This window comes from Cololabis saira, chromosome 4 (assembly GCF_033807715.1).
Source record: "Cololabis saira isolate AMF1-May2022 chromosome 4, fColSai1.1, whole genome shotgun sequence".
NCBI lineage: Eukaryota > Metazoa > Chordata > Actinopteri > Beloniformes > Belonidae > Cololabis > Cololabis saira.
In genome coordinates, this window is record NC_084590.1 from 36,240,998 (window position 1) to 36,253,100 (window position 12,103).

Consider the following 12,103-nt stretch of genomic DNA (forward strand, 5'->3'; position numbering starts at 1 on the left):
TCTAGATGTTCCTGTAAGGCTAAACTCAGGGAAACATTATTGATTGACTCGACTACCTCCATAGACATATACTGTACATTAACATACATAAACTGAATTCCAATCTCCACCCTAAACCCTCAAGCCCTGAACCCTCACAGACTTTAGTGACGTGAGGAGGAGACACAGTTTGGCATTGACAACCACTTTTCCAACTTGTTGTCATTGGTTGTGTCAGCATTTCTAAAAATAAGGCTACACCACATTGCCAAACTCACCTCTCTTGACCTGCAGAAAGGGAGCATGAGAAAGAAGCTCTGCAAAGCAGTCCTCTTTCAGAACTTTTAGCATATGTGTAAATATGGTTTGTAAGATGTGTGTGTATATATATATATATATATATATATATATATATATATATATATATATATATATATATATATATATATATATATATATATATATATATATATATATATATATATATATATATACATACATATACACTATGGCATGCCATTCAGGATCTCTCAGTGTCTCCTCAATGTGTTCCCCAAGCAATTGTTTGCCGATTTGTAAAGGAATACGCGGCACAGTGCTCTGGCATCTTCAATACTGTTCTGTCTAATGCTGTTGTATGGGTAGGATGACCGGTCCAAGTACACCATCCCGTATTGAGCTGAAAAGGGACGCACTTTGTTCCGTATTACTGTGAGAGCCAAAAAATAGTCATTAAATGCCAATGGAAAATGGCATTGAGCTGTTGAAGTTATATTTTTCTCTTTTACTACAACTGTAGCCTACAGTCATGGCCTTTGAGGCACAAATATGTTTACAAGTTTTCTACAGACTTTCTGTTTGCACTTTTGTTATTGCACTAAAAATGTGCACCATTACAGAATGGATGTTCTGCTTTGTTTCTATTGTTTTATATTAATTTATACAATTTTAAGTTAAGCAGGACATGTTTCTGTTTAAGAAAGATACTTTTTTTATTCAGTTCATTTTTATTTTGTGTTAAAGTGAATTGCTGGATAATATTGTGTTTTCCATGTGTTCATTGCATTTAAAAATATGCATCTAATTCAATTCAGGTTCGAGTCAAATAGTTAAAAAATCGTTTCACTCACAAAAAAATGGGCAAAAAAAAATTCACCACGCCAGGAAAGGTAAAGGCAATCGTGTTGGTCGATGAGGTGTCCCTTATTTATTTTTCAGGGAGTTGGCAACCCTAGTCTATGTATATACAGGACTGTCTCAGAAAATTAGAATATTGTGATAAAGTTCTTTATTTTCTGTAATGCAATTAAAAAAACAAAAATGTCATACATTCTGGATTCATTACAAATCAACTGAAATATTTCAAGCCTTTTATTATTTTAATATTGCTGATTATGGCTTACAGTTTAAGATTAAGATTCCCAGAATTTTTTGAGATAGGATATTTTCTTTGTTTCTTTGTTTCTTTGTTTTCTTAAGCTGTAAGCCATGATCAGCCATATTAAAAATAATAAAAGGCTTGCCATATTTCAGTTGATTTGTAATGAATCCAGAATGTATGACATTTTTCACATTACAGAAAATAAAGGAAATTATCACAATATTCTAATTTTCTGAGACAGTCCTGTACGTCTATGAGCAGCTCGGCCAGATGTTCCAGTCCTGTCAGACAAGTCTCAGGGCAAAGTGCTCCTGTGTAGCCCCGTCACAGCTGACGTCATCTTCCACCCAGTGACTGCTGTTATCAAGATGGCGCTGCGTCCTGGATCTGGGGGAGGCAGCAGGTATTTTAGTCTTTTACAGTTCACCGTTTGACAGAAACATACACTTTTCATGTAACATTCCCTTCCTCCGGCCGTGCAGCGTCAGGCGGCTCGCTCGGAGCCCCCTTAGACGGCCCAGGGGAGGCTGTGTTTGTCGTCGATGCCGGTGCTGAGATGAGATGGCTGGTTGTCAGGTGTCACAGCTAACGATCCCTGCTGCACGTCCTGGGCAAAATAGACTCAAATCATCACATATTTGCACAGAGAAAGCAGCAATTGAGCGCTATCACTTACTGTACCTGATTGTTTACACATTTTAAGCATATGGCGCAATATTATTGTAAAAGGCACATTAATCTCTTGCAGCTTTGTTTGAATCGCAGCTGGTCCAGGTCCATGACCGGCCTCTGATGGCTGACCTGTCACTATATTATCATTGTCATGGAGATACTCCTGTCATTGCTTCATGTTGGTTCATTTAAGGCCGTCAAAGGAAACGGGGCTTGATACCTGTCAAGTTTTGGATTTAACAATTAACATGTGTTTCAGAGAGCAGGAGATAGGATGACTAGTTGCCTACAAGTATTGTAATGGTGCAAAAAGTCAAACTTCAGAGGCATGTTATCATTTATCCTAACCTTTATTGGAATGTACATCCAAGTTTAGTTGCAGGAATCTGAGGGAACGGATGTAAGAACAAAACTGGACAAGAACATCTGAAACAACCACAACCAAATTCACTCTATCCGGATGGAGCAATTTAACTGGATAATTTTTTTTTAAAGGCCGAAATTAAATAGAGTAACGAGGCTGTTTTTAAAATGTAATGAGTAAAAAGTACAGATAATTGCGTGAAAATGGAGTGAAAGGAGTAAAAGTAAAAAGTCGTCTGAAAAATAATTACCCCAGTGAAGTATAGATAACCAAAATTTCTACTTAAGTAAGGTAACGAAGTATTTGTACTTGTACTTGACACCTCTGCCCACCAGCCCAACCAAGGTCCAGTTTCTTACAATTTAAGACAATAAATCTAGAATAACTACCTGTCAACCACTTACAACTACAACTAAGTGCTCAGAATCTGATACTTCTACCTTTGTTGTTGACACTGAAATGCTGCTGACATTCTTATTCCTATAATAGAGCCTAAATGAAAACAAAGGGGAATTAAAGCACACTTATTTATTTAAATATTTTCAGTTAATATATACATTGATTGTCTTCAAGTTAAACATTTACATTTTCTTTTAATGTCATTTTAACTCATGTGGCTCTCTGGCCCCATCTCCTCCTCTTTAGGGAAGTACATTTGTTTATCCCATTTTTAAAGATATTTAAATTAAGTCTTTGCTTTTTAGGCAGAAATGTCTCCTCTCTCGTTACATCCATCCATCTCTGATTTGTTGTTCCGAGTTTGTTACCGTTGTTGCCATTAACCTCGCGACAACCAGGCTAAAGCAAGTGGCAGTTCTCGTGAGGTTAGTGACAATTCAGTTTGGAGAGGCACAGGAATGCTTTTTAAAAATTATTATATTATAAAACAGGAAATTTACATGAAAATACTAATAGGGGAGGGCGGCTGGAAAGAGGGGTAAAATACGGTAGTTTCCCGGCCAAAACGGGAGACTTGACAGGTATGGCTTGGAGATTTGTCAAAACTCATCTGGATTAGTTCAAGTTTTCTACTCTCCACAGAGCAGCTTGATGATGTTGGACAGGACATGTCACAGCTTTCCCTCTGGAGTCATTCATCAAGATATCCCTTTGCTGAATCATACAGTGATCTGTCATACACTCATAATCCTGAGTACTTGTTTATCGTATATTGTGGTTCCAGTCCAAAAGCTGATTCTGGTCTGCACAGGAGCTAAAAAGACTGCCCTCATGGTTTTTTCATTAGATGACTCGAGCAGCTTGAATTATAAATGTGTTCGGGCTACAAGCATCTCCACTGACCAGGTGATACTGATCCTCCAGGTGAAACCAAAAACCTCAAGTACTGCTGGTACTTCTTTATCAGCCTTATCTATCTAGTAGATGCGGGGACAAAATAAGGATCAGTTTCACATACAGTTGAAAAATATTTAATCTTTTTTTTTTTCCACTTGACAGATTTCCTAAAAATGTGTGTTCATTATTTAAATATCCATGTTTATGTACATGCGAGAAATCTGTGAAAAATTGTCCTTATTTGCATGTATAAAAACACCTAGGAGAAACCAACAAAAATGTAAAGTTTGCACGTTGTTTGTTGCTGTTTGTTAAAGTTGGTCAATTGTGGACAGAAACATTTGCATTGAATGCAGCAGTATAGTAAGTCAAAGCTCTCTTCTGGTATTTCTGGACATTGTGACATGACAGATGCAAAAAATCAATGCTGTCATGTGAGGATATGTGAAACAGATTCCCTGAGTACAACAGAGCATGTGATTACAACGTATGACAGACATTAGTTGTTTTATTATCTGTGCCGGTATGTTAAATACAGTTGCAGAAGAAGTTTGACTCAATTGATGGTATTTTTCTCTAAAAGGGTTATTTTTAAGTCTTTATATTTTTGCATGCAGTTCCACAATGAGCCCAAACAGTCTTTTTTTAGGGACCTGTATCTTTGATTGAAGTCCTACCTTCTTTCCAAAAGCCTTTGAAAACAGTGGCTGTTGGTTGATTATAGGCCTTTTTTTTTCGTTTTCTTTTTTTAATGAGGCTGCCTGATGTCCACAGCTGCTGTAGCTGCTTATCTGCTCCCATGTTAATCTGCTGAGCCATGACCTCTTATGTGCTGCAGGAGAGTGGGCAGCAGTGCTGCGGTGCTCTTATAAAAGCTTTTTTTTTTAAAGCTGACAATCTTACAGGGAGCAGATGTGACACCAGTCTGAAACCCTTCAAGCCAAGCATCATCACTGACGTCAACGATCAAATTACAGTGTTGTGCAAGGGACAAACTTGGCCATCTGTTTTTTCTCTTTCTTAATATTTTAACAGTAAAATAAGCAATCCATTTGCACTTACATTGCCCTTTCTTCATTACCTACCACTTTATATTAGAAGTCATTATTGGGTCCGCTGAGAATCGGATGAGCTTATACATAGGCTATCGCCCAGGCAGCGCAGGTTTGAATCCGGGCCTGTGGCTCTTTACTGCGTGTCTTCCTACCGCTCTCTATCCAAGTTTCCTGTCTAGCCAATTTCAAAATAAAGGCTACTAGAGCCACACAAAAAATCTTTAAAAAGAATATAAATATAGAAATCCTTACTGATTCACCAGCTGAGTGCACTAGTCCACAACAGTATCATCTGAATGTACTACATTTTCTCACAAATGTAAACTGCATGAGCAAACCCAAACCATGAGCTAAATTACAATGAGCTCACTATTCTGTTATATGTCACATTATCAAACCCATTAACTTTAAATCATTACATTAAATCAGTGAAAGCTGACACATTTGTCTTAGTCCTAATGCTAACAGTTATTATGTCAGTCACATTTAGCCTTTTTCATGATTAAATATAGCTAGCAGCCACTGGGAGCAGGGACCCTCCTGGCTCTGTCTTCTGTTTGTCTCTGCCTCATTGGTTCCATCTCTAAGAACTGAGTTTTAATAAGTAATTTGACAAATAGCTGAAGGCTTGTGTGGATTGGCTCTGGTGAAGGGGGGACTTGGCTGACTTGTAGAGATTTCTTCTGATTATATCATCATAAAGGATTCCAAGTTGCCTGTGGAAACTCAACTACAGCATGCTTTTACATTTATCTGCTATAAACTTGCTGAAATTATTGGTATTTATTTAAGATTTTAGGGCCTCAGTATCTTAAATTCCACTTCAGGCCTGGTGAATTTCACTGGGGGAAAAAACAGTTGTTGAATGATCAGTTTGTCTTTTAAATGTTTATCCTAAAAACACTTACCACAGGTGGAATAACAGCTGTCAGATACAGATATGCACCTTAGTCAGAATTAGAAAATCTAAGAACCGAATTACATTAGTATTCATTTTCTATCAGTATAGGCTTATATATATACAAGTGTTTTATTTTTATTCACGTATCATAAGTGTTTTTAAGCACTTATTTTACAACTAAATGAACCTCAACAGAACTATCAAAATTGAAAAATGTTTGTATAATGTATTTATTCATTTTAAAGATGGTGCTTGTATACAAAATCAGATAAACCCAGTTTCAGATCTTCCAGCTCATGCACTTATCTAATTATTCTGGATATTAGAGGTCTGTTTTCAGAATTCAGAGCTTCAGTCATCTACAACTGTTTCATGCACAGGAGGAAACATTGTTCTTTGTTGCAACAGACACAGCACTGCCTCTGTATCTCACATCATCTCTACCCAAGCCTTATTTTACATCTAACATCTTTGTGTTTCTTTATTCCCATAGCTTTATGTATCCTGTTGGAGGGGGGCTGGGACCGCCGCAAGGTGAGTCCTTCTCTAGTTAATGACACATTACTCCAAATGCTCAAGTTTTTAATATATATATAACCAGATTAACTTTAATGAAAGCTAAATTGCCTGGAATATTTTGTGGATTTAAATGTAAATGTTACTTGGAATGACGGCTGTGGAATAAGAAGTGTTAATTAAGTAAATATCTAAAATCTTAATGTAAGTACACACACAAAAAAAACATACTTAGCCAGTAAACTAAGTTCGCATTATTAAGGTGTGGCACTGTAATAAGTGTATGCAGTTTTACTGAGCAGAACATACAGGACAAGTGTTGATATAAAGGGTAAGGGTTGATGTCATACGTTCCTACTTTGGTGCTCTTGGTTTTTCACATTAAAGTCACTTTATGTAGCAATACCACTTCTGACCAAACAGGGGCAGAATGATACAAGAAAGTTCATGGTTGTTTTCAAAACTGCACATGGTGTACTACACTCACACTGTAGTATACAGTTTACTATAGTAGTCAACATTTGAAGTGGATCAAAAACACACTCAGATGCTATGGCAGGATGTTGAACAGTATTCATTTTTGTCTTAGGAGAACTTTGATATCTTTCAGTCCACATTAAATGTATGATGATCCATCACCCGTTGTTGGCACGTATTATTATGCTTTTGTAAAAGACTCAAGCTTATGGTATGAGCAGTCGGGTAACTGCTCTGAACACCACAGAGAGGCAGCAGCACAACAGTTCACATTTTAGTAGATTTTTAGAACTCTGTTTATAGCAGCCAGGTTAAATGGGTTGTGTCAAGCAGCTGTTGTATAATTACAATGTGCACTATTCACTGTAGTCTCAGGATGCTCAAAAAAGGGTCATGTTATGCTGTTAGAGCGAAAGATTTGTTTGTGACTTCCAAATAAATGCTCTCAAGCACAGAAAGAATTGTTTTGTTCTTCCTCCATTAAACAACTGTCCCACACAGTTTAGCTTCCAAACCATACGGTTTATAATTAAGGAGTGAGGAATCAGCATTCCCTTTTTATACATTCAGTTCTCAGCGTTATGTACTGCAAGCCTCAGACATTCATTAATTTACCTGTGCATGATCTTTTTATTTAGCTGTTGTCTTTGGCTGCACGAACACTCTTGATAAGCTACTCACACATCTCTGGGACGAGCGTCACTTGGAGGTCGTGCCTTGCTCCCATTAGCCACATCATTCTCGTCAGACAAATTAGTTTGCGTGCTGCCTCCTAAGCATGCCATTTATTCAGCCTTACTGAGTCATCTGCAGCAGGAGCTGATTTGACAAAGCTTCACACAGCATAAAATTTGGTAATAAACATGCTCGTTTTTTTTTTTTTTTTTGCAAATTGTGAGCCTCACTCCTTTCTTAATTGTCACCAGATAACATGAGTTTGCATCTTCTTATTTGAAATATTGAATCATGTATTTGCCATGTACTCTGGACGCCCCCCCACCCCCCTTTCATATTGGTATTACATTGTACTCAAAGTATGTCAGATTAAACTTGCTATCATGATTTAGGTAGGGATTTGTGTCAACTCCTGTCTTTCCAAATCGGCAGCAATTCCTAACAGCATTTGTGCATCTGTGCAGGGATGGTACCCATGCAGCAACAGCAGCCGCAGCAACAGCAAGGCTTTCCTATGGTTCCTGTCATGCAGCCCAACATGCAGGGCATGATGGGAATGAACTTTGGGGGACAGATGCCTCCAGGCGCCATTCCTATACAGGTGAGCTTCAGATTCTGTACGCCTCGAGCTTGATTCTGTTCAAGATTTATTTGATAGCTCAATTTATTGAACAAACATGGGATCTACTTATGAATACATATAGTAATAAGCACATTTCTGTGTCGTTTAAAACGTTTAATTCAAGCAGATTTAAAGCTCCTTATCTGCACATTTACTTCAACATTAATCTCTTTTCAAGCTGTTTTTACAACAGCACATTTACAAGATTTTATTGCAGCCTGGTGGTTTCCAACAAGGATTTAATCCATTAACATCTTTCTCTTTCTTCTCAGCGACATAATTTCAAATCAAGCTAAATGCAAATTAGGTTTCTTGGGCTCATTTTTGTTTGTTTTTAACAGGGCGGGATGGCAATGGGGATGCAGACCCCCGGGATGCAGTACATGGGTCAGCCACAGTTCATGGGCATGAGACCCGCTGGACCCCAGTACACCGCTGACATGCAGAAACAAATGGCAGAGGAGCACCAGTGAGTCATACTATATATATTTTTTTTGTTTGTACTTCGTATCCTTGTGCATCTATGTGTATTTTTATCAGTTTAAAGGCTTAAAAAAGTTTTTAAAAGAAATATGTAGAGGGTTTTAGCCACACAGACATCATGACAGTCCCAGAGCTTGAGTGCAAAGTTAAATGTCTGTGTAGGTTTTAGATGAGCTCCTGCTTGCTTCCGTTGTGCACTGGTTTATATTTTCTACATGTTTAGACAATCTGAATAAAGGCAGGATTTTAAGTGTGCAAATCCTCCTGATTTACTCAATGTCTCTACCTAATGTCAGCAAGAGGTTGACTTATGCTTGTGATTGAAACGTCATCAACCACTACAACTATATTCTCCGGAGGATGATGCGATTATAGGGTTGTTATGTGACGCAGGTGTGAGCGAGCACTAGACTGCATCAACTCTATATGCCAAATAGACTCTGGCTAGACTGTTTTGTACAGTTTATGGGTTGGATGGGCGAGTCTGAAACTGAATCATCTGAAACTTTGTCTAGACGATGAGCAGCACATCCATACTGTTGCATTATTTGGCTTTTTACAAAAGGAGTTAAGAGCAAGCTGTTTTCACATTGCTACTTCACAGAGTAAAACAAAAAAAACCCAGAGCCGACATGTCGAGCGTTAGTGTGCCAGATAAGCCAAACACGTAAATCATTACCTGAAATGTTTGAAAGTGTCGCTCCTTACGAGTGCAGTTTAAAATGGCACATTAAAATCACTCTGTTAACAACTGAGTCCTCAGCTAAAGTTATGCTTTAGGATTAGATTAACTCTGAGACACGTTCAATATCTTTTCTTATTCAATTTGTGAATATTTTAAATATCACTGTGTTTTCATTGGTCCAAATATTAAACATTTTGTAAAAACTGATTTAATAAAAAGAAAAAAAAGAAAATAACTTTCAAATTCGTATTACCTTAATTGTTTTGTCAGTTTAAACTTTATGTCTCTGAGGTAGTAGATCTTCGTTTGTGGTGTTGAAGTGATCTGGTTAAAACTTTTTTTATCATATTATTATTAGTCTGTATATAGTATTTACTTGCTAAATTTAAAATACGAAAGACTTAAAACAAAGATGCCTAGTCTTTGGAGGAAAATTTTATACTAAATGTATCAACATTTTGTTGATATTAAAATCACAATTAGATTATTTTCCAAAATGGGTAAAGGCTCTTACCATTGACTCTCTTCATTTATATGCAAATATTATTTTACAAGGCTAGTATTGATTTAATAATTCACTTTTTTTCAAGACTAAGAGACATTTATTAGAAACGTATACAGGAACATAAATATCAGAATAATGTAATGCAAGTGTATTTTTGACTTTTAAGCACCAATGTTGCACATAGCAAATATATATATTTTACTAAGATACCTCATCACTTCATTCTACAAAGATTCAGATCTGTTTTTACTGTTTTGATAACTTTATTAGTCTCATCTCCAGAATTGTAAAAAAAAAAAAGAGAAATTTTTAAGTTTTTAATGTTGAGTAGCTGTTTCTATCTTTTTCAGAAAGTAATTTCTATGTTTTGCCTTGTCATCAGCCCCTGCAGGAATATTAATGCAGTATTGGCTCCCTGTTTAATGTCTGTACTCTTGATTCGTTTTAGAAAGCGTCTGGAGCAGCAGCAGAAGATGCTGGAGGAGGACAGGAAAAGAAGGCAGTTTGAGGAGCAGAAACAGAAGCTGAGGCTGCTAAGCAGTGTGAAACCCAAGGTGAGTGTTTCCGCACATCCTATTTATCCTACTGTTTTCTGGCACCGCTCGTGTCTGTAACCCTCTGGTCTCTCGATACCCTACTGGGTTTGTACTCAGACAGGTGAGAAGAGTCGTGACGACGCTTTGGAGGCAATCAAAGGCAACTTAGACGGCTTCAGCAGAGATGCCAAAATGCACCCCACTCCATCATCACAGACAAAGAAGCCAGGTACTTCCACATGAACTCTTTTAGTTGCAATCCCTGCTTTTTTGTTTCTTTTGTGATTCTTCTCCATTCTTCGTATTCCTGAATTGGATAAGAGTTAGAATAACAACCGCAGCAAACACGGGTCAGCACGAGGTCTAATCAGCTGACAGCCACATAAACCAGAATGTGGATTTTTCTGAAATGGTTTTCTTTTTTGCAGTCACGCTCTTCATCTATACTTCTGTCACTTATTCATTTTCAGTAGTGTGTGAATCTTTGTGTCCAATGCAGCATGTATTTATGAAACTCATTGTTAACCATCTAGATGTGGGCATGCATTTATCAAACATAACACTAAATAGAGCAGTATTTCTAAAGGTGAAATCTTATTTTGAAGCAGTTTTAGTCACAAGTGTAAGATCTGATGTAGATGAAGTCCAACAAAGATTGATTATGACTTTAGGTTTAAGTTTTAAACGTGTTTTTATTTAGATAGTTCTACATCCTGGATCTTGTGTTTATCTGTTCTGTCTCAATCATTCCCCCTCAGATTTCACCATTTTTCCAATTTGTAATATTCTGTCTAAGAGGGATTATTATGCCAATTTGGAAAAATGGGTTTGAATGATGTTAACATTCAAAAAGTATTTACCTGATAATTCTCCATAGTAAACAATTTATCAGGATTTCTTTTTTTTTTTGTTGAGGTTGCAGCTCTATAATTTTTAGTCCCCCACAAAATAATCATTAGCTCACTTGTGCTCCGTGCAGCACTTAATTCATTTCCCTTTGTGGAGTGTGTTGTGTTGTGCCATCATCATTATTTCTTCATTTTTGCAGACTCATCGCCATCACACCCGCCCGTCACCACTCACTCCCTTCCCCCCGCTTTGTCCGAGGAAAATGACGAGTTTAGTGACTTTCAGGGGCCCGTAGATGCCCCCGCCTCTTTGCCTCCACCCTCCTCTTCTTCCTCCAACTTCGACTTCTCCTCTCAGGCCCAAATTCAGCCTTCGTCCTCTCCCTCCAAAGGTTTTGCTCAGGACGATGACGAGTTTAGTGACTTTGTTCAGGGACCTGTTGACGCTTTCCCTTCCTCCACCTCCCACCTGTCCTCTGAAGTCCACGTCCAACCGTCTATCCCTTCCTCACAACCCCTCCCTGACTCTGTGTCCATTTCCACTGCCACCCAACACTCTGCTGTCAACACCAGCTCCCAGTCGACATTGCAAGGTAACTTGTCTCTGTCTCAGTTGACACCCGTCCTCTCATCTTTATAATTTACAATATTTTCATTTAGTTTATGTTCCGCCTTTTTTTTTCTGCTGATGCGTTATGTTTTAAGTGGAAACGCTGGATATTTCATTGGTCTTGGCCTGCGTTACAGTGGTGGGGAGCATGCAGCCACCAAAGCAGATGGCCTCATAAACCTACTTCAAACTATTAGATTTTAAAGATATTATTGAAAAAGCTCATCATCTTGAAGTAAAAACTCAAAATGCATCATTACTAGAATTGTAGTATGGATAGCACTCCATGCAGCTTAATAACCCATCAATCATTTATATAGTAGTGGATTGATTAATGACTATCTGTCATGTAATTTGCAATTTTTTGGCGAGTAGCTGCTCTGTGATGCTCTCAATACTGAAAACTGACAGGACAAAGAATTGGCCTCCTGTCTTGAGAGGTTCAGCATCAAGCTTTTTGGGATCATCAAATGTTTTTGGCTCTTATTCAGCAACTGG

At 37.8% G+C, this 12,103-nt stretch overlaps 1 protein-coding gene across 7 annotated transcripts in view; it reads left to right on the forward strand.

Moving 5' to 3' along the window:
• The first annotated feature begins 1,700 nt into the window (after positions 1–1,700).
• Positions 1,701–12,103, forward strand: part of synrg (synergin, gamma) — a 41,210-nt gene continuing 30,807 nt past the window's right edge. For 6 of the 7 annotated variants that reach the window (XM_061719627.1, XM_061719628.1, XM_061719630.1 and 3 more), the window contains exons 1-7: positions 1,701–1,763; positions 6,142–6,182; positions 7,781–7,917; positions 8,280–8,407; positions 10,060–10,165; positions 10,265–10,376; positions 11,196–11,588. In XM_061719627.1, the coding sequence (XP_061575611.1) occupies positions 1,729–1,763; positions 6,142–6,182; positions 7,781–7,917; positions 8,280–8,407; positions 10,060–10,165; positions 10,265–10,376; positions 11,196–11,588 (952 nt within the window). In that variant the 5' untranslated portion in view covers positions 1,701–1,728. The remainder of the gene's footprint in view (positions 1,764–6,141; positions 6,183–7,780; positions 7,918–8,279; positions 8,408–10,059; positions 10,166–10,264; positions 10,377–11,195; positions 11,589–12,103) is intronic. The other variant, XM_061719634.1, reaches the window with a different exon arrangement.